This window comes from Mesoplodon densirostris, chromosome 1 (genome assembly GCF_025265405.1).
Source record: "Mesoplodon densirostris isolate mMesDen1 chromosome 1, mMesDen1 primary haplotype, whole genome shotgun sequence".
NCBI classification, from domain to species: domain Eukaryota; kingdom Metazoa; phylum Chordata; class Mammalia; order Artiodactyla; family Ziphiidae; genus Mesoplodon; species Mesoplodon densirostris.
The window spans coordinates 216,479,352-216,501,938 of NC_082661.1; the positions used below are offsets into that span (position 1 = coordinate 216,479,352).

At 37.9% G+C, this 22,587-nt stretch overlaps 1 protein-coding gene across 3 annotated transcripts in view; it reads left to right on the plus strand.

Annotated features, from left to right (window-relative positions):
• Positions 1-22,587, plus strand: part of PDLIM5 (PDZ and LIM domain 5) — a 229,439-nt gene that overhangs the window by 49,038 nt on the left and 157,814 nt on the right. For all 3 annotated transcript variants that reach the window (XM_060115206.1, XM_060115216.1, XM_060115211.1), the window contains one exon: positions 20,210-20,361. In XM_060115206.1, coding sequence (XP_059971189.1) covers positions 20,210-20,361 — 152 coding nt within the window. The remainder of the gene's footprint in view (positions 1-20,209; positions 20,362-22,587) is intronic.

Genomic DNA, 22,587 nt, shown 5'->3' on the forward strand with positions numbered 1-22,587 from the left:
ACAATACTTACTGAAAAAATCTTTACCCTCGAAACTTGCTGTAACTCTTCGGAGAATTCTCAGTAAAAATTTATGTTTCTATTCCATTGGTTTTGTGCCAGAACAGTTTTTAGTCCATGAAGTGTGCCTGTGATTAAAGAATCTGTTGCAAGGAATATGTTTCTTACCTGAGTGTTTCTGAGCTATTAGACATTACATGTGAGCACATCGGTCTCTAGTTTATGTCTAACGTTGAACAGTGTTGCTGGATAACTTACAGACTAGTTACAGGCTTTTATGTCGGAGTAAGAGTTTTCTAACTCAAATAGTATTGTAATATGGTGTGCTACTTTCCATCTTACTTGGAAGTTGGGGAAATGGCTTACAATAATTGTTAGCAGACAATAATACCTAACCTAACCAGGGGTTTGCCAGATAGATTTTCTTGGAAATGTATTCTTTTTTTTTTTTTTTTTTTTGCGGTACGCGGGCCTCTCACCGTTGTGGCCTCTCCCGTTGCGGAGCACAGGCTCCAGACGCGCAGGCTCAGCGGCCATGGCTCACGGGCCCAGCCGCTCCACGGCATGTGGGATCCTCCCGGACCAGGGCACGAACCCGTGTCCCCTGCGTCGGCAGGCGGACTCTCAACCACTGTGCCACCAGGGAAGCCCTGTATTCTTAATGTTTAACTTTTTGAATAGATGTTTGCATATATCGAAGAAATTTTAAGGCAAGATGTTAACCCATGAGATGGAAGAGCAAATGTGGTACTTTTCATTTGTTATCTGATCTTTGTCATTTTGCATATGGAAATGGAAGGTTTTGGAAAAAGAGAAAGTCAACAAGTGTCTAGCATAGTGCCTGGCATGTGATGAGTACTCAATAAATGATAGTCTTATAAATATTATGTTAATTTCACATACTTCTAACAATTAAAAATATAACTCTGTTACCTCCCCTTTCCTGACCCTCTCCCCCACATACTCTCTCTCTCTCTCTCGCACACACACACATACACACATACATGCATGCAAGGTACCTTATGCACTGGTATAATCAGGTACTCAATAACCATTCACTGAAAGGATGGAATTTATGTCAACTACTGGGTTGGCCAAAAAAGTTTGTTTGTTTTTTTCTGAAAGATGGCTCCAGTAGTGCTTAGTTGCCTTTAACTTTATTCAAAACAATTTTGTTAGATTGTATTGTGACAGCTGTCAAATCAGCATGCATTTTTTAACATCTTTATTGGAGTATAATTGCTTTACAATGGTGTGTTAGTTTCTGCTGTATAACAAAGTGAATCAGTTATACATATACATATGTTCCCATATCTCTTCCCTCTTGCATCTCCCTCCCTCCCACCCTCCCTATCCCACCCCTCTAGATGGTCACAAAGCACCAAGCTGATCTCCCGGTGCTATGCGGCTTCTTCCCACTAGCTATCTGTTTTACGTTTGGTAGTGTATATATGTCCATACCACTCTCTCACTTTGTCACAGCTTACCCTTCCCCCTCCCCATATCCTCAAGTCCATTCTCTAGTAGGTCTGTGTCTTTATTCCCGTCTTACCCCTAGGAACTTCATGACCTTTTTTTTTTTCCCTTAGATTCCATATATATGTGTTAGCATACTGTATTTGTTTTTCTCTTTCTGACTTACTTCACTCTGTATGACAGACTCTAGGTCCATCCACCTCACTGCAAATAACTCAGTTTCGTTTCTTTTTTATGGCTGAGTAATATTCCATTGTTTATATGTACCACATCTTCTTTAGCCATCCGTCTGTCAATGGACACTTAGGTTGTTTCCATGTCCTGGCTATTTAAATAGAGCAGCAATGAACATTTTGGGACATAACTCTTTCTGAATTATGGTTTTCTCAGGGTATATGCCCGGTAGTGGGATTGCTGGGTTGTATGGTAGTTCTATTTGTAGTTTTTTAAGGAACCTCCATACTGTTCTCCATAGTGGATATATCAATTTACATTCCTACCAACAGTACAAGAGTGTTCCCTTTTCTCCACACCCTCTCCATCATTTATTGTTTCTAGATTTTTTGATGATGGCCATTCTGACCACTGTGAGATGATATCTCATTGTAGTTTTGATTTGCATTTCTCTAATGATTAATGATGTTGAGCATTCTTTCATGTGTTTGTTGGCAGTCTGTATATCTTCTGTGGAGAAATGCCTATTTAGGTCTTCTGCCCATTTTTTGATTGGGTTGTTTCTTTTTTGTTATTGAGCTGCATGAGTTGCTTGTAAATTTTGGAGATTAATCCTTTGTCAGTTGCTTCATTCGCAAATATTTTCTCCCATTCTGAGGGTTGTCTTTTGGTCTTGTTTATGGTTTCCTTTGCTGTGCAAAAGCTTTGAAGTTTCATTAGGTACCATTTGTTTATTTTTGTTTTTATTTCCATTTCTCTAGGAGGTGGGTCAAAAAGGATCTTGCTGTGATTTATGTCATAGAGTGTTCTGCCTATGTTTTCCTCTAAGAATATGATAGTGTCTGGCCTTACACTTAGATCTTTAATCCATTTTGAGTTTATTTTTGTGTATGGTGTTAGGCAGTATTCTAATTTCATACTTTTACATGTACCTGTCCAGTTTTCCTAGCACCACTTATCGAAGAGGCTGTCTTTTCTCCACTGTATATTCTTGCCTCCTTTATCAAAGATAAGGTGACCATATGTGCGTGGGTTTATCTCTGGGCTTTCTATCCCATTCCATTGATCTATATTTCTGTTTTTGTGCCAGTGCCATACTGTCTTGATTACTGTAGCTTTGTAGTATAGTCTGAAGTCAGGGAGCCTGATTCCTCCAGCTCCATTTTTTGTTCTCAAGATTGCTTTGGCTATTTGGGGTCTTTTGTGTTTCCATACAAATTGTGAAATTTTTTGTTTTAGTTCTGTGAAAAATGCCAGTGGTAGTTTGATAGGGATTGCATTGAATCTGTAGATTGCTTTGGGTAGTATAGTCATTTTCACAATGTTGATTCCTCCAATCCAAGAACATGGTATATCTCTCCATCTATTTGTATCATCTTTAATTTCTTTCATCAGCGGATTATAATTTTCTGCATACAGGTCTTTTGTCTCCTTAGGTAGGTTTATTCCTAGGTATTTTATTCTTTTTGTTGCAGTGGTAAATGGGAGTGTTTTCTTAATTTCACTTTCAGATTTTTCATCATTAGTGTATAAGAATGCCAGAGATTTCTGTGTATTTATTTTGTATCCTGCTACTTTACCAAATTCATTGGTTAGCTCTAGTAGTTTTCTGGTAGCATCTTTAGTATTCTCTATGTATAGTATCATGTCATCTGCAAACAGTGACAGCTTTACTTCTTCTTTTCCAATTTGGATTCCTCTTATTTCTTTTTCTTCTCTGATTGCTGTGGCTAAAACTTCCAAAACTATGTTGAATAAGAGTGGTGAGAGTGGGCAGCCTTGTCTTGTTCCTGAACTTAGTGGAAATGGTTTCAGTTTTTCACCCTTGAGGACGATGTTGGCTGTGGGTTTGTCATATATGGCCTTCATTATGTTGAGGAAAGTTCCCTCTGTGCCTACTTTCTGCAGGGTTTTTATCATAAATGGGTGTTGAATTTTGTCGAAAGCTTTCTCTGCATCTATTGAGATGGTTTTTTTCCTTCACTTTGTTAATATGGTGTATCACGTTGTTTGATTTGCATATATTGAAGAATCCTTGCATTCCTGGAATAAACCCCACTTGATCATGGTATATGATCCTTTTAATGTGCTGTTGGATTCTGTTTGCTAGTATTTTGTTGAGGATTTTTGCATCTGTGTTCATCAGTAATATTGGCCTGTAGTTTTCTTTCTTTGTGACATCTTTGTCTGGTTTTGGTATCAGGGTGATGGTGGCTTCATAGAATGAGTTTGGGAGTGTGCCTCCCTCTGCTATATTTTGGAAGAGTTTGAGAAGGATAGGTGTTAGCTCTTCTCTAAATGTTTGATAGATTCACCTGTGAAGCTATCTGGTCCTGGGCTTTGTTTGTTGGAAGATTTTTAATCACAGTTTCAGTTTCAGTGCTTGTGATTGGTCTGTTCATATTTTCTATTTCTTCCTGGTTCAGTCTTGGCAGGTTGTGCATTTCTAAGAATTTGTCCATTTCTTCCAGGTTGTCCATTTTGTTGGCATAGAGTTGCTTGTAGTAATCTCTCATGATTCTTTGTGTTTCTGCAGTGTCAGTTGTTACTTCTCCTTTTTCATTTCTAATTCTATTGATTTGAGTCTTCTCCCTTTTTTTCTTGATGAGTCTGGCTAATGGTTTATCAATTTTGTTTATCTTCTCAAAGAACCAGCTTTCGGTTTTATTGTTCTTTGCTGTTGTTTCCTTCATTTCTTTTTCATTTATTTCTGATCTGATCTTTATGATTTCTTTCCTTCTCCTAACTTTGGGTTTTTTTTGTTCTTCTTTCTCTAGTTGCTTTAGGTGCAAGGTTAGGTTGTTTATTTGAGATGTTTCCTGTTTCTTAAGATAGGATTGTATCGCTATGAACTTCCCTCTTAGAACTGCTTTTGCTGCATCCCATAGGTTTTGGGTTGTCGTGTCTCCATTGTCATTTGTTTCTAGGTATTTTTTGATTTCCTCTTTGATTTCTTCAGTGATCACTTCGTTATTAAGTAGTATATTGTTTAGCCTCCATGTGTTTGTATTTTTTACATATCTTTTCCTGTAATTGATATCTAATCTCATAGCGTTGTGGTCGGAAAAGATACTTGATACGATTTCAGTTTTCTTAAATTTACCAAGGCTTGATTTGTGACCCAAGGTATGATCTTTCCTGGAGAAGTAGCAATTCTCATATCAGACAAAATAGACTTTAAAATAAAGGCTATTACAAGAGACAAAGAAGGACGCTACATAAGGGATCAAGGGATCGATCCAAGAAGAAGATACAACAATTGTAAATATTTATGCACCCAACACAGGAGCACCTCAATACATAAGGCAAATAGTAACAGCCATAAAAGGGGAAATCGACAGTAACACAATCATAGTAGGTGACTTTTAACACCCCACTTCCACCAATGGACAGAACATCCAAAATGAAAATAAATAAGGAAACACAAGCTTTAAATGATACATTAAACAAGATGGACTTAATTGATATTTATAGGACATTCCATCCAAAAACAACAGAATACACATTTTTCTCAAGTGTTCAGCATGCATTTTTAAAAAAAACTTATCAAAACCGGTGAATTTTTATGTAGCCATTTCAATATTGAAGATGGAAGAAAAAAAGCAACATTTTTGGCATATTATGGTTTATTATTTCAAGAAAGGTTAAAATGCAACTGAAACGCAAAAAACGATTTGTGCAGCTTATGGAGAAGGTGCTGTGACTGACTGAACGTGTCAAAAGTGGTTTGTGAAGTTTCATGCTGGAGATTTCTCGCTGAACGATCTCCATGGTCGGGTAGACCAGTTGAAGTTGATAGCGATCAAATCGAGACATTAATTGAAAACAATGTTACACTATGCGAGAGATAGCCGACATACTCAAAATATCCAAATCAAGTATTGAAAATCATTTGCAATAGCTTGGTTATATGAATCACTTTGATGTTTGTTTTCCACGTAAGTTAAGAGGAAAAGGCCTTCTTGACCATATTTCTCCATGCGATTTTCTACTTAAACATAATGAAAACGTTCTGTTTTTTAAAACAAATTGTGTTGGGTGATGAAAAGTGGAAACTGTACAGTAACGTGGAATGGAAGAGATCGTGGGGCAAGCGAAATGAGCCACCACCAACCACACCAAAGGCCGGTCTTTGTCCAGAAGGGGATATTGTGATTGTGGTGGGATTGGAAGGGAGTCCTCTGTTGTGAGCTTTTTCTGGAAAACGAAACGATTAATTCCAACAAGTGCTGCTCCCAATTAGACCAACTGAAAGCAGCACTAGACGCAAAGCGTCTGGAATTAGTCAACAGAAAATGCATAATCTTTCATCAGGATAACGCAAGACCACATGTTTCTTTGATGACCAGGCAGAAACTGTTACAGCTTGGCTGGGAAGTTCTGATTCATCTGCCATTTTCACCAGACATTGCACCTTCATATTTCCATTTATTTCAGTCTTTACAAAATTCTCTCAATGGAAAAAATTTCAACTCCCTGGAAGACTGTAAAAGGCACCTGGAACAGTTCTTTGCTCAAAAAGCTAAACAGGGCCTCCCTGGTGGCGCAAGTGGTTGAGAGTCCGCCTGCCGATGCAGGGGATACGGGTTCGTGCCCCGGTCTGGGAGGATCCCATATGCCGCGGAGCGGCTGGGCCCGTGAGCCACGGCCGCTGAGCCTGCGCGTCCGGAGCCTGCGCGTCCGGAGCCTGTGCTCCGCAACGGGGGAGGCCACAACAGTGAGAGGCCCGCATACCGCAAAAAAAAAAAAAAAAAAAAAAAAGCTAAACAGTTTTGGGAAGATGGAATTATGAGGTTGCCTGAAAAATGGCAGAAGGTAATGGAACAAAAGGGTGAATACATTGTTCAATAAAGTGATTGGTGAAAATGAAAAATCTGTCTTTTATTTTTACTTTAAAAACCGAAGGAACTTTTTGGCCAACTCAACACCTTAACTCAAAGACTTTTAAGTAAGACATTGGTCTTTCATCATTCAGGAGTGATCAACAGTTGGTAGTACGGATATTTTTGATTTATACAAGGAAAGCTCTGAGACTAGATTTACCTGTAACCTCTGCCAGTAAATTCTTGCTTTCTTTAACAATAATAGCTTTAGTCCTATCCTTATAGTTAAGTGACCCTGGGCTCTTACTCTGAAGGGAAGAGGTGGTTTGATTCATCGAAGTGCTGATGTAGTAAGTGGAAAACAGGGTGAAGATGAAACAGCAGACGATATGCTTCAGACGTATTCTCCCAGGGAACCAAAATCTTGGCTCCTTGTGCTCCCTCACTCCCACCTCTGTGCAGGCTTTGCACAACTGGGAACAGTGACATTGCTTAATAGACTTTCCCTGACGGCTGTCAGCACCCTGCCCCCTGCCAAGTCCCATGTTGCCCAGAGCTCAGACACATATGGTACACCAGTCGCACTGAAACAAGAATTCGTCAGTGTTGCTCCAGTCTCTTTTAGTTTAAAAAAGGAAAAAAAAAAAATAGTGGCACTGACGTAAGAACATTTCCTTTTCACATCTAGCTGCTGTTTGTGGTCACGTGTTTGCTTTCTGTGGGGGGAGTAAAGCATCTAGGGTAAATCAGTGTTTTGTGACTAGAGACCCGAGTGCTAGAAGTGATCTACCAACAATTGGTGCCATCTCAATAAAAGCCAACTGTGCAGGCTGGATTCCTGGGCTAGAAAAATAAACCTGGGATGGCAGGAAAAGGCACAGGAGACCCATAAAGGGGTATTGGTAGTAGTTCCGACCTAAAGAAAGAGAGCTGGAAGGAAAGGATTCCCGGGGGGGGGGGGTTTGTTTGTTTTTTTTCTTCTTCCCCCTCAACAAATCCCAAGCAGGATAAATAAAATAATTCCATGTACAGCAAGTGTTAAATCCTTGGGTCCAAGTTTTGATGAGTCTTAGTTCTTAAAGGCTACAGGTGTACAAAGGAAACTGAGATCACACTTTCAGAGATGGGAATGGAGTGAAGACTTACCGATCTTCTTTAAAGGATGAGAGAAAGGGCATGGTAGAAACAGCACTGAAAGGAACCAGGAGTTGACAAGCATGGATTTCTTGGAACATTATGGTATCCAGGAGTAATAGTTGTAAACGTAAGCAGTCTGTTCTAAGCGATGAAAATGTGAAGAACACCCACATGAGTTGATGTGGAAGCAACTGGTGGACTTAGATTCTTCTGAAGTTACTTATTGTCACTTACTATGCCCTTTATTAGATGCCTGACATTTAATTAGTTATCTGCATGTTTATATGTTGACTTTCTCTTTCCAGTTGATTGAAGTAAAGTTCCATGAGGGCATGGATTCATTTTGTTTGTTGTATCACCGTGTCTAGAATAGCCTGGCACATAATAGACACCTGGCAAGTATTTGTTAAATGATGGAATAAATGAGTATTTGGTTTCCCCATTAGCCTAATAATTTATTCTTATAGTCATTAGCATCTGGTCCATACGTGCTTACTCAGTATGAATGAAGGCATAACTCAGCATTAAATGCCAGAGGGCTCAGCTGCTACCCGTGGAAAAAGAGTCTTGTCATTTAGGCTAATTCATTCTAAAAGAAAAACTCATTTGGGATCTGAAAAAGCAGATAAGCTAGATTCTCTTCTCTCCTAATTAGCTCCACAATCCAACCTTTTGAGTTTCTAATGTTGACACAGTTTCAGGTTTTTGAAAAGCACCCATGTTTGCCATTTTAGTGTTTTGTAATGAAGAAATAAGAGTAATATATATGAAGTAATTGGAGAATGATACAAAATTCATTTTAGTGCCTGAGTAACGGATACTGATTGTAATGACTTTAGACTAATGAGAAGTTGTAAAGTCTGTGTAAATATTTATTATGGTTTAGAGTTGAAAGGGACCCTAGAACATTCGATCCAACTCTCCTGTGCAGCTGAGCAGAATGAGGCCAGAGGGGTAAATGACTTGCCCAAGGTCACAGGATTTGTTAGTGGTAGAGCTAGAATTACCCTCAGGTTTCCTTTATAAAACTAAGGGGCTTCCCTGGTGGCGCAGTGGTTGAGAGTCCGCCTGCCGATGCAGGGGATGCGGGTTCGTGCCCTGGTCCGGGAGGATCCCGCATGCCGCGGAGCAGCTGGGCCCGTGAGCCATGGCCGCTGGGCCTGCGCGTCCGGAGCCTGTGCTCCGCAATGGGAGAGGCCACAACAGTGAGAGGCCCGCGTACTGCAAAAAAAAACAACTAAGGATTGCAAGGGTGTGGATAACGGACATTCTCATACACAGTTTGCAGGATTGTAAATGGCTGCAAATATTCTTGCTGACAACCTAGTGTCGTGGATCAAAAATTTAAATGTGCATACCTTTTTAGAAAAAATTCCTAAAGAAAACGTCAGATAAGTGTGCCAAAATAAATGTACAGTATTATTCATCACTTTGTTTAACATAAGAGCAAAAAAAAAAAAAAGGAAATGGGTTAAATTATTAAATAACAGCCTATTTACTAAATACCTTTAATTTCCAGTGTGGTGATTCATCAAATGTTTATTGTGTATTATGTTTAAGTCTTTGTACAATGAACCTAAAGAGAAATAAAAGATGTAGTCCTTGCCTAGAAGGAGCATCCTTGCTGGTCTTCAGATCAGCAAACTGTCAGTTGCAGTTTGAGATGAAATAAGGATAGAAGTGAAGAGTAAGTATCTAGAAACTTTTGTCATTTGACAGAGTAATTTTATGTCTATTGAAGTTGATGATAAAGAATTTGGTCTTATAATTTGAGTGGCTTCTTTAAATTTTGTTTTTTCAGTAATTTATTGTAGATTACAAAAGAATTGGTAAAGGCAAATGGGGGGAAATCTTTCCCCACAGATGGTATCTTCCACCACAGATAGTTTGAGGAGCACTGCCTTCTGAAGAGCTGCAATACAGGTGGGAAAAGTTAAATAGTAGAAAACGGTAGATGAGGGGAAGGGCCATGCCTGTTCTCAGAATTCAGTATTGAACGTAGTGCCTTATTGGAATACAGACCCTTATTAGATGTTAGTGATTTATGCTATGAAGATTTTTTTTGTGTGTGTGGTACGCGGGCCTCTCACTGTTGTGGCCTCTCCCGTTGCGGAGCGCAGGCTCAGCGGCCATGGCTCACGGGCCCAGCTGCTCTGCGGCACGTGGGATTTTCCCGGACCGGGGCACGAACCCGTGTCCCCTGCATCGGCAGGTGGACTCTCAACCACTGCGCCACCGGGGAAGCCCTATGCTATGAAGATTTTAAAAGTTTAAAAACGAGTCCCCGTTTTTTTAAGCTATACTTCTCTGCCGTTAGCATGTGAAGTCATGATTTTGCACCACTTTGAATAAATATTAATTCTGTTCTGAGTTCTTAAATTTTCTTGATGCTAACAGATTTTTGTTTTTGTTTTGAGACATCTTTAGTGTGTGGGTTTTGAAGGGCTTGTGATTTGTTTCCCCTATCATTGAAGTATGCTGGCACTGGTGGCTTGGGAACCACACTTTGAGAAACAGTGTTCTAAGATTTCACTAAATCATTAGGTCACAACATTTCTTTTGGTCATAGATGCCTTTGAGAATTTGGGGAAGGCTGTGGACCAACTCAGTGGAAAATACATGTATACTTGCACACAATTTGCATACAATTTTGAGGGGGATTCATCTCATCATTGAAAAGACCCTTAAGAGGAGGGAGGGTTGAAATTGTGAATTTCAGTGTTAATCTGTTCTCAGGTAAACTAGAGTTGACTAATTCGTTTTGAACCTGTATAGCTCTCTGACATTTCTTTCCATTTTCCTTATTATTATAGAATGGACTATATAGAAACACTAGTTTCTCTGTAAGTAACAAATTTGTTTGATTTTGAGATGTTTGTGGATGTGCTCTTTTTTTTTTTTTTTAGCAAACCGCCATACTTTTCACATTTCTGGTAGAATTATATTCACACATGAACTACAGAGCACATTAAATCTCTGGGTTTAAACACATATGGATTAACTGAAAGAAAATGTTATGTGGCATCTTAATAGTGAATTGCAGTTTAAGAAGGCGTGTTTCTATTTTATTAGGTCACTGGTAGAGAAGAATACAGATGTTGTTTCAGTTAAGTAGGACTCATCAAGGAAATACGTTTAGACTACTAGAGCAAACATATTAGCAGAGCAACATATGTTTTGAACTAGGTTAGCTCAGTGGCTACATAAGAGGAGTAATCACCCTCACTTCCGTTTGGTTTTGTAAGGCATAATGACACATACTTTGAGGTATTCTCTTCGTTGCTACCATATAAGGTGTATTCTCAGACTTTTGGGTAAAATTGATTACTGTTTGACTCATAAGCTTAAAAAATAAGGCCTATAGTTAAAGTAACCAGTGCCCACGAGTCAGGATTTTATAAACGTACTCACTGAGAGACATCAGTGATTGCTTGTTTTATCTCCCTATTCTGACCTATAGAAAGCCAAGTCAGTTTATTTCACAAAAAAAAGGTGTTCAAATGAATTCAAAGTAGCCTCCAGTTTTTAAAGGGGCACATTCACATTAGACATCCAGGCCAGAGATTGACATTTTGTATGTAGTTGAGTTGCATTTATAGGCCAGTGGAGGTGCCAGCACTATGTAACTATGAACAGTGCGAGGCAGAACACCTTTAAGTGTTGAGTGTAGTAACGTAGGGCAGATTAATAAACACTGGAGTGGTAGTAAATAAATTGGGATTTGAAAAAAGCCTTGAGGGATATGTTTGGGAAAAAAATTAGTACTTCTCAGTGTTCTTCGGCTCACTTTGGTGGCTGAAAACTCGGACCATATTTCTTTATTTGTGATATTTCTTGGTAATTGAGTAACATTCATCATTTGGCAGGAAAACAAGTTCTGTGAGTTCTCTCTTTTGGAATAATGCTCATTTAGTCTTAGGTGTTTTTGGGGGGTGGTAGTGTAAAAAAATCATATTCACAGTATTCTGGGAAGTATGTGGGAGATAAACACCTAGATACTTTCAACCATAGGCTCATGACTGGATTCAGATTTTTTATTCTACAGTAGGTACTACTAGAAAATACATCTTAAAGCAAAATTAAAGATTGCCCATTAATTAGGTGTTTTTTAAAATGAGATATTTCTCTGTGCCTTCCTCTGCCTCATGAAGATCCTGTTGGTCAGATGGATATAATTTTTTTAGTATATGTATTTCTCTGAATTTTGGTAATGGCAATGTTAGAAAAACAATAGCTTTTCTTTTCCCATGGTTTAGTTCCCATGGTTTTGGGACATGGGAAATTTCTGTTAGTGTTTCTTTCTGTAGCTGTCATATTTATGTGTTCCTTTTTTACATTTACTAAGCCTGATGGCATTCCTGTCATACCCATGGTGTTAGGGTCACACATTCCCAAGCATTCCATATTTGTTGAAAATATGCAGAAGGCTGAAAACTGGATGTTGGCAGTGGCTTACCATATAGGTACCTGTCTTCTATTTGTTACCTGTAGCATATAATAGGATTAATACCAGTCTTGATCTTATTAATCGGATTAATACCAGCTCTTTTGAACCATCATAAATTGTTCTCAGTAAACATCTGACTAATACAATGTTATCTATATTATAAAATGATCTCTGTAATGTTCTTGGGCACATATATTTTCAAAAAATCATTTCTATTGCTGGCACCTGTTTTCTGAGGTTTGGAACTGCTGGCTTATTTCCAAGGGAAGACAGATAGAGGTTTCTATGTGCATATTGAGAATTCCCTATGATTTGGAAGGATACATTTCATTAGGGAATTCTAAGATAGTGTTGGAGTCACTGCTATGACTAAACATTTTGCCTTTTTATGAAAAGGCTGCAGACAGTATAGCAGCTGTGTTAAATGTTCATTTTAGAGAGAAAGCTTAAGCAGTTAGACTTACTTAAAATGGTATCTGCCATACTGGGTTCTGACTTTTAAAAATGAAAGCTCTGTACTGCTTTCTTTGATTTTGTTTGGTTTTTGCTATGAGTTCAATGATTGGTTTGCTTCTGTGATATGCCTCTTAAGAGGTAATAGCTATGAGGAAGGGTTAGTTTAACAGGGATAGCTGTAACTCCTTATGAATCCCAAGTAGTTTACTTCTTTATGGATAAGACATATTTTCTCTTCAGTGTGTCTTTGAGATCCTCGTCTAAGCGGTATGCTATCTTGAGATAGTATTTTACTTTCAATGCAGTTTTATAAAGACATAGTACTACTTTCCCCTTTTGTTAAATAGTTTTAAGAAGAAACACTGTTGGAACCGCACATTTGTATAGAGGCTAATAAGCATTTGGGAGAAGTTTAGTTATAAATTTTACTTGAGTCCAATAAAGATAATGACATGTTTGATGACATACATAAATACTACTGTGAGTTAATTGGCTCTACATCATAGTTAGTTAGGTTATTTTAGTTATTCAATCAAAGTGTAAGATCTTCTTGCTTCTGTAATTAGTTACTATCTTGATGTTCTGTTAAATATTTACATTCTTTTGGGCACGTGCACGGTGATGTACAACACACCCAGAGAGAAGGCCTGGACCCCAAACCAGGGTCATCTCATGACCCTTTCTTCGCTCATGGCCTTGGTTCCCTCTTCTGCCTTCTTCCCAGTGCCCTCCCTTGTCATGTGTTCTTTTGTTTTCTTTCCTTCCTGCCCTTCCCTGACCGCCAGTTCAAGATTTCTTCACCAATATCACCTTATTGATTCTTATCCTTTGGCCTTTTGGTACAGTGGCCAGACTGTCCTGGGAAGTGGTGATCTTGAGGCCACCATCCTGTGGGAATGGGGTTTGGAAAATTCAGACTCGAATAGTGGTAAGCAGGGAAAGAGGACACGGGGAGCCGGGGTTCTGATTCGGTGGCGTATCGAGCTCTTTTGGTAAGTGAAGAGAAAGTTGAGGCTTAGAGAAGCAGAGGGAAGAGAAGAGGGGTGTTTGGTCTTCCTTTAAGGAGGGAAGGGAAAAATCAGGTCTGACTGGTCAGTTTCAGAAGTTGTCTTCTCTGCCCTTAGGTGCTTGAGGTAGATGTCCAGCCTATGTGAATTGATGGCGTAGTCTGATAACAGGTGGTTATTATCAGATCCTTTCTTATCGAAGTCAATGGGGAGGCTCAGTAAAGAGACCATTCTCTTCAAGAGCATGCAGCTGTCCTGGTTTCTGCATCAGTAAACAGAAGTTCAGAGGTAGTTCTGACATCTGCAGCCATGTCTGCTCGCAACTTAAGTGAGACCACAAAGCAGTGTTTTTGAAGAAGCATACAGCTACAATTAAGTTTATGGAAAACTGGACAACAGTACTGAAAAATGTATCTAAAGATCAAAGGAGAAGCATTTGCTTGTGATTAGTGTGATTTATGATGAAGCTGACTCAGGAGCCTCCCATGACTGCTTCCTTCCTACACATTGTGCATTTATGAGATACATACACATTTATGGCTGTCATATAGTATGTACAAGATTTACTGATGACAGAAGGTTATTACCGCTTCAAACAAATGCAGACTATTTAGGCTTGAAAAAACAAAGGAAAAAATGAACCATGCAAATAATGAGTGACCTTGTAGTCTTTTCTTAGCTGCTCACAATTCCTAAGAGTGATACATCCTACCCAATTAAGGCAAAAAATGTATCTTTCTATTGAGTGGATGCCTTGAGGAAGTAGTTCTGGGGATACATGAAAGCTCATAGGAGTTTTCAATGAGATGCCACCTTTAACAAGCTTTACACTTGTTTCTGTGCATTGGACCTTTCCTGCTGGTGTTCCTTTAGGCTCTTTCTGCTCTTTAGTTTAAATAGTGAGTAGAAAGCCTGAGTATTGAATAATAAAGATGGTTAGAGATTTAGAAAAGATGTTCATGTCAAAAACCCAAGATAATTAATATTAGTAAGCTCAAAAAAACTGTAGACAAAAAGGAGTTTGTTTGACAGTTTAAATAACATGAAAGATTGTACAGATGGCGATGAGCATTTGTTTACATTTCTGGTAACTGATTGAGAAAGGGTTGAGATTAAATACAATTAAGCTCTTCCTAATACTTGTTAGATAAAGTACCAAGGGGAGTTGTGACACCTCTTTGGAAATCCTAGGAAAAATATATTAACTAACTATCCAAAATGGATTTACTTTGTTCTATTGAAAATACAGTTTGATTTTTGACCTTTCTTAGGTTAGCTCAGCCTAATGTTTAACTGAAGATTCTCATTTTCAGATTAGAATCTATTTTTCTCTCTTTGGTGAATTAAGTATATTTCTACCAGAATTTCACATATTAAACTGATGGATAGATTTATTGATTTCTTATTTACTGTGGTTTAATCATCTGTCTTTCTAGTACCTACAATCTTCAAGGCTCTTGAGAACATAGTATAAAATATGATCCCTGACCTTATGGCGCTTGTTTTTTTTTTTTTTTTTTTTTTTTTTGCGGTACGTGGGCCTCTCACTGTTGTGGCCTCTCCCGTTGCAGAGCACAGGCTCCGGACGCGCAGGCTCAGCGGCCATGGCTCACGGGCCCAGCCGCTCCGCGGCATGCGGGATCTTCCCGGACCGGGGCATGAACCCGTGTCCCCTGCATCGGCAGGCGGACTCTCAACCAATGCGCCACCAGGGAAGCCCATGGCGCTTGTTTTGAAGTTGGAAAGAGCTTGATGACTCATTGTAGATTGCTTCTATTTCAGGCTTCAGCTTTATTCTACACTGTAGGAAGCAGAAACTATTTGAAGTGTTTCACCCTCATTTTATAAATAGTGGACATGATGGAACTCTTCAGTGTGAAGTGGTAGTAGGGTCACCATTATGGAAATACAGTAAGACGGAGGAAAAGGCAAGGAACATGCAGAGTTTGGCGGTAAGGGGGTCTTTAGAAAACTCTTACTGCAGGCAGCAGGCAAGATCAAGGTGACAGATGATCAGGGTGTGGACTAGCATGGGAGAGGAAAGGAAGAATCAACAAAATTTAGTAATTTCCCTAGATGTGGTACTCAAGGAAACGGCAGAATTCACAGGGGCTATATGATTTCTATGCTCCATGTTTTGAAAATAAGGGTGGCAGAGTAAAAGCAAGCCTCAAAAGACAGGTAATTCTGAGAAGTTGGATTTGAACATCTTGAGATCATAGGCTCTCAGAATCGAGTAGGCAGCTGTAACAAAGGAGTAAGAAAAGTTTTATCTAGTGTATGACATTTGATTAGATTAGATTATTTTCTCTTTTTTTTAAACATCTTTATTGGAGTATAATTGCTTTACAATGGTGTGTTAGTTTCTGCTTTATAACAAAGTGAATCAGTTATACATATACATATAGCCCCATATCCCCTCCCTCTTGCACCTCCCTCCCACCCTCCCTATCCTACCCCTCTAGGTGGTCACAAAGCACCGAGCTGATCTCCCTGTGCTATGTGGCTGCTTCCCACTAGCTATCTGTTTTACATTTGGTAGTGTGTATATGTCCATGCCACTCTCTCACTTCGTCCCAGCTTACCCTTCCCCCTCCCTGTGTCCTCAAGTCCATTCTCTACGTCTGGGTCTTCATTCCTGTCCTGCCCCTAGGTTCTTCAGAACCTTTTTTTTTTTTAATATTCCATATATATGTATTAGCATACAGTATTTGTTTTTCTCTTTCTGACTTACCTCACTCTGTATGACAGACTCTAGGTCCATCCACCTCACTACAGATAACTCAATTTTGTTTCTTTTTATGGCTGAGTAATATTAGATTATTTTCTTAGTTGTTCATTACCTTTATATTACTGGACTGGGAGTATTTAAATTGCTTTTGTTGGGTACATTTTGAGCAAATGCCCATAGGTTTCAGTGTTTCTATTTTAAGGCTACCTTATGTGAAGAATGGTGAGGTAGGTAATTTAGCTGTGTTCTATTTCTGGTTAAAAAGGAAAAAAAAATTTTTTTGGATGCCTTTCTTGGCTAAAACAAAATCTAGGATAAATTATGTTTATTTTTTGTCTTATTATCAGGATTCAAATTACCATTCATTTATTTTAGTAGGGAATAGATGTCCCTTTGCCCTACCATTCAGATATGACTCTTATTTTAGGACTAGAGTTATACCTTTGTATAGACAGTTCACAGATAGATAAAACTTTTAAGACTGGAAGGGACCTTAGAAGGCCTTTGACATCATCCAGTACAACCTCCACATTTCTTGGATTAGTAATCTGAGATCAGGAGAATAATAATTAGCTAACATTTATTAAGCTGTTATCTCACATAATCTTTATAAAACCCTACAAGTAAGTCCCATGGAAAGTGGATGGCATTGCTAGCTTTAGGAGTTGTTTTCTTTGTAAATGTCCTTCACAGTTTGAACAATTTAGTTCTGTGCAAGAGAGACGAACAGTTAGTATTTGTTATTAAATTAAATTTTTTCTTTAATATTTATATTAATAAAAAAGAAATACTAATTATTAAGACAGTCCACACCTATTATTTATTTTATTTATTAATTAAAAAAAATTTTTTTTTTGGCTGTTTTGGGTCTTTGTTGCTGCACGTGGGCTTTCTCTAGTTGCGACGAGTGGGTGCGACTCTTCATTGCAGTGCGTGGACTTCTCATTGTGGTGGCTTCTCTTGTTGCAGAGCACAGGCTCTAGGCGCGTGGGCTTCAGTAGTTGTGGCACATGGGCTCAGTGGTTGTGGCTCGTGGGCTCTAGAGCACAGGGTCAGTAGTTGTGGTGCACAGGCTTCAGTAGTTGTGGCACGCGGGCTCAGTAGTTGTGGCTCGTGGGCTCTAGAGCGCAGGCTCAGTAGTTGTGGTGCACAGGCTTGGTTGCTCCGTGGCATGTGGGATCTTCCCGGACCAGGGCTCAAACCCTTGTCCCCTGCACTGGCAGGTGGATTCTTAACCACTGCACCACCAGGGAAGTCCCCACACCTGTTATTTAATACAGTAAAACCATAATATTTAATGTAGGTATTATTATTTTTAAAGACTTTTCTTACTCCCACCACACGCATACATTACTTTCATATTTTAATAAATATATCTGTCTCTACAGTATTTTAAAATATACTTAATAAAGTTCTATCTTAATTTTTTTCCTCTTGATACTGTGATCCTGGAATTCAAATTAACTTTATTTAATTTTCATTGAATTTTGGTATTACTTTGTCAGTCATATAATGTATAATAAAAAGTGTGTCTATATATATGTATACACTTGTGTGTAATATAGCTATGTTGATAAGTTTGATATGCATTGAATTTTAATCTGTTTTATTACTCTGGAAATTTATTTCTTTATTGTCAACATTTCATTAATTTTTCTTACCTTTAAATATCTGGGCAGCTGAGAGGAGTTGTTTTGTTTGTTCACATTAGTACAAAGATGAAAACGGAATCACTACACTTGACCCTTGAACACTTGGAGATTAGAGGCACTGGCCCTCTGCGAAGCTGAAAATCCACCTGTAATTTATAGTCTGTCCTCCATATATATATATGGAGGTTATATATATGGAGTTTGGTTCCTCCTTATACAAACACGCATATCATGTAGTACTATAGCATTCACTGTTGAAAAAAATTTGCATGTAAGTGGACCCACGCAGTTCAAACTCACGTTGCTCAAGGGTCAACTCTATGTACTATGTATATAATAGAGAATATTTCATTTGAAAGGTTTGAAATGTTTTATTTTACACTTTGTGTCTGTTAGATTTTACATATTCTTGCTCAAATAGATATTTTTTCTTACTAATTTCAAGGACTGTGTCCATCATTTGATAGTTATATGTTAAATGAGATAAATTTCAAATTATTTAAAATTTTAGTTCTTCTTAACTTTGAACTTTAAAACAAACCATAGATTTTGCCAGTGTTAAATAATAAATATGTGGCATCCATTCATTCAGTATATATTATGAAGGCCTATAGTGTCAGGCATACTTCTAGCTTTAGGGTAGTTGGGGAGAAGCACGGACATGGGCACTGCCTGGATGGATCTAGCAGTCAATACTGTTTTCTTGATTTTAGATCCAAAGAGTTGTTCTTGTACACTAGGATTGATCTGCCTTGATCATTATTTTTAAGGAAAGAATTTGACAACTGATGGTACTCAAAACCTATCTGAGGGCCTCCCTGGTGGCGCAAGTGGTTGAGAGTCCGCCTGCCGATGCAGGGGATACGGGTTCGTGCCCCGGTCTGGGAGGATCCCATGTGCCGCGGAGCGGCTGGGCCCGTGAGCCATGGCCGCTGAGCCTGCGCGTCCGGAGCCTGCGCGTCCGGAGCCTGTGCTCCGCGACGGGGGAGGCCACAACAGTGAGAGGCCCGCATACCGCAAAAAAAAAAAAAAAATCTATCTGAGCATACAATATCCACTCGTATTTATTGCTTTGCTTCCAGATTATGAATTCTAGCACTCAGCCCTTGTTCAGTTTGCTGAGGGATGTTTTTCTTTTAATCAAAAAGTAATTTTAGTAAAATGTTCTCTAAAATATTTAGTTTTTGTTAGTTTTAAAAAAACTGTGGTAAAATATACTTACAAAAGTTAGACATTTTAACCATTTTTAATTGCACAGTTCATTAATTGCATCAAGTACATTTTCAGTGTTGTGCAGTCATTACCACTATCCTTTTCCAGATGTTTTTCATCATCCCTGAATAAAATCTACACTTTTAAGTATTAGAGTAATAGTGGTTATTTTCTTTCTTTCTTTTTTGGGCCTAGTCTCACCTGTCTTCCAACAGCCCAGTATTCAGTGTGATCTGCTTGTACTTACTGAATTCTAAGCTTGTCATTTTAATTAGAATGGTTCCTTTTGATTTGTACTTGTTCCATGTTTCTAAGTATCTATTAAAATTGTATCATCTTTCATTTTACTGTCATTTTATATTTGTTTGCTCCTTTTGGAGCAATGAAATAGATACACTTGAAGTTTGAAGGAGATCAAACTAAATGTAAACATGTAGAAAATTTTGTAAAAAGGGAAAAAAGATTGGGGATTAAAGATCGTGGTACACAGAAGAGTCTGACAGTCTCAGACACAACTGGTTTTCGTCCCCTCATTCTAAATGCCTGGAGCAGGAAGCACAGCCAGCATAAAAGATGTTTGGGCCTGTGATCTTAAAGAATTCAGTCCCTCAAATGCTGGATATGAATTGGACTCAACAGGAAGGATAGTTCAGTAGATCCTCCATCTGTATTACTCTTTGTGCTCAAACAAAAATACAGCTGTTTAAAGAGTTTTAAAAATTATTTCTAAAAGAGTATTAAATACCCTATTCATATTACTTTTCTTTTTTTTTTCTGCTAAAATGTAGTTGCCTTGCCTACTTCTCTTCCTTATTTGTAACAAGCACACACTACTGTTATACAGTAAAGAAATGGAGAACTTATCAGGGACCTTTTCTCAGACAATTAGTTCATTTTTTTAGAAAGCAAATAAGAATTTAAGAAAATAAGTATGAAAGTCATTTGAATTTTAACTTTACCTGTTAAGCAAGATAATTTGTATTACTTTGTTTAATAGTATATTAATATACTTCTCTTTTGATATAACAAAAGTATAATTTTCATCTGTGTTTATTTTTAAAGAGTGACAATTCTAATGAAATATATTTTTTACAGCTAAAAGATGGCGGCAAAGCATCCCAGGCAAAAGTAAGAATAGGTGATGTGGTTCTCAGCATTGATGGAATAAGTGCACATGGCATGACTCATCTTGAAGCCCAGAACAAGATTAAGGGTTGTACAGGCTCTTTGAATATGACTCTGCAAAGGTAAATTGCTTTTTGTTTGTCTCTGAGAGAGAAGACAACACTGAGGAATGTGTTTTCGTGTGTCTGATTCATGGTGTTAACTAAGAAACAGTTTCTGTTGCCATTGTTTCAGGTAGATAAGTAAAAAATAGAATGGCTTTTAAATTGGGTAATTAAGCAATATGAGAATTGGTGAAAGCTTTGGATTATAAGGCATGTATTCACATACGCATAAAGATTGTGTGTGCACTTTCAGAGAGTTTAAGAATTCCTGAAATTTCTCAGTGGAGTGCAGCCTAAGAATTCTTGTTATGGGGTAAAACTCTTGGCCTTAATATTCTGGGCAGTATATTAGGGGTATTCTTTTAAGATATGATTTGGCTTTTCTTAGTATGTCTTTTTCCCTTTCTTTCCCTGAGTAGAAAAGCAGAATTTTACTATACTCATTTGAAGTCCAAATTTTCTGAACTCAGTTTGGCTTCAATTTTAAAATAATCATCTCATTGATTGTACTATATCAGATCTTTTCAGCATCCCAACATTTGAACTGTATTGAGATCACCTGATTACTTGTTAAAAATAGTGATAGGAATCAGAATATCTGGAAGTAAGGACCAAGAATTATATATGAATGAATAAGTTTTCTATGATTATTATGAAATATGAAGTTAGAACCACTGCAGTGTCTTGGGTTGAGGGGAAGGGAGGAGAAAGAGGAGATAGAGGGAGGGTGATTGAATGATGGCTCTGAACCTTTAGGTTTATAAGGAAGTAGCTATCATTTACCAGGTGGTCATGGAGGGTTTTAAGCAAGTCTTGCTTTTGATAATTACATAAGTGTTCTCTGGTCTATAAAATTTGGAAAATGCCATTGTCCCCAAAAACATCTCATAGGCTTCCATAAATTGTTGTCTTTATTATAAATCTTTAAGAGGGGAACAACATGCCATACCTTCCTAACACTTTTAGCTAAGAAACCTTTTTTTTCTTGGAATCTCTCCTGGGAGTATTTAAAGGATATATACAGGGCAAATTATATGTACTTGTCTGGAAGAGTATCAATTTGGTCTTAAAACTGAATAGGAAAAATTTAGAAAAACTTAGACTTATAGATTTACTTTGTTGTAGCATGACTTTCTGACCAGTTCTCTTTTGGGGGAGTATGTGTGTGTCTGTGTGTGAAATTGCTTTCAGTGGAACTGTTGAATCAAAGGTCATGTGTATTTAAAATTTGAAAGCTATTAGCTATACATTTTAATGCATAGAAGAGTAATCAATGAAGAAAAGTAACCTTGCTAAAAAGTCCTGTTTCGATAGTATCCTTTCTGTTCTATATATTTAGACATGTAACACAAAAATTGTTACTAATTAAGTGAAAATAGTCATTTTTACTGATAGGCATTTTTGCTAAGTATGAATTTTGAAAGGGAACCAAGAAGTCAAGAAGCTTAACTTGTGTGAGATATCAACAAAGCAACACAAATACAGATGATGTCGGGCTGTTTCTCAAATTCTAAAGTGAAAGTTTATATAGGGTATAATCTTTCTTTCTGGGCTGTGTATCATTTCTTTCATAGTTGCCTACTTGTTTTCACATTGTGCTCCCTATTTTACAACCTAGGACTCAGTATCTTATTTTCTATTGACAGCACTTCTGGTTCCGTAAGAGTAGATGAAAACCAGATGTTACCCTGTTTGGATGAATCTGCAATTTAAGTAATCTGCTACTGACTCTAATACAGATTCTTTTAAGCTACTTGAATACAAAATCTAACAAACAACTTGTTATAAACATTTGGAGATACGACTTAATCTTATCTTCGTATTTCTGAATATGGATATTCAGAGACTCAAACTATGAGAGAGAATTTTAGAGTCCTGTTGTTATCCATTGTTATTCTCCTTAAGTTTTTGAACACTTCTTGTGTTAGGTAATGTCAGCCTAAAAGAGGTTTGCGTTTAAGAGAATTCACGGTATAACATTGACAGTACTACTGAAGAAAGACTTTTTGTTTTTTATGGAAAAAATAAAACTTTCAAGAGTTATCATCAATTCTTCCCTATACCAAAGCCATTTTCTTAAGTTCTCTCTTTCTTATATCAGAGCAAATATTTTTTCTTCCACTTATTTCTGAGTTTGAACAACAGCACTCTTAATTGGCCTCCAGTCACCTTACCCTCTTTATTCCATCTGCCACCAGCCAAACTGCTGAGCATTCTTCTTCCAAACTGAGTGACCCACAACAG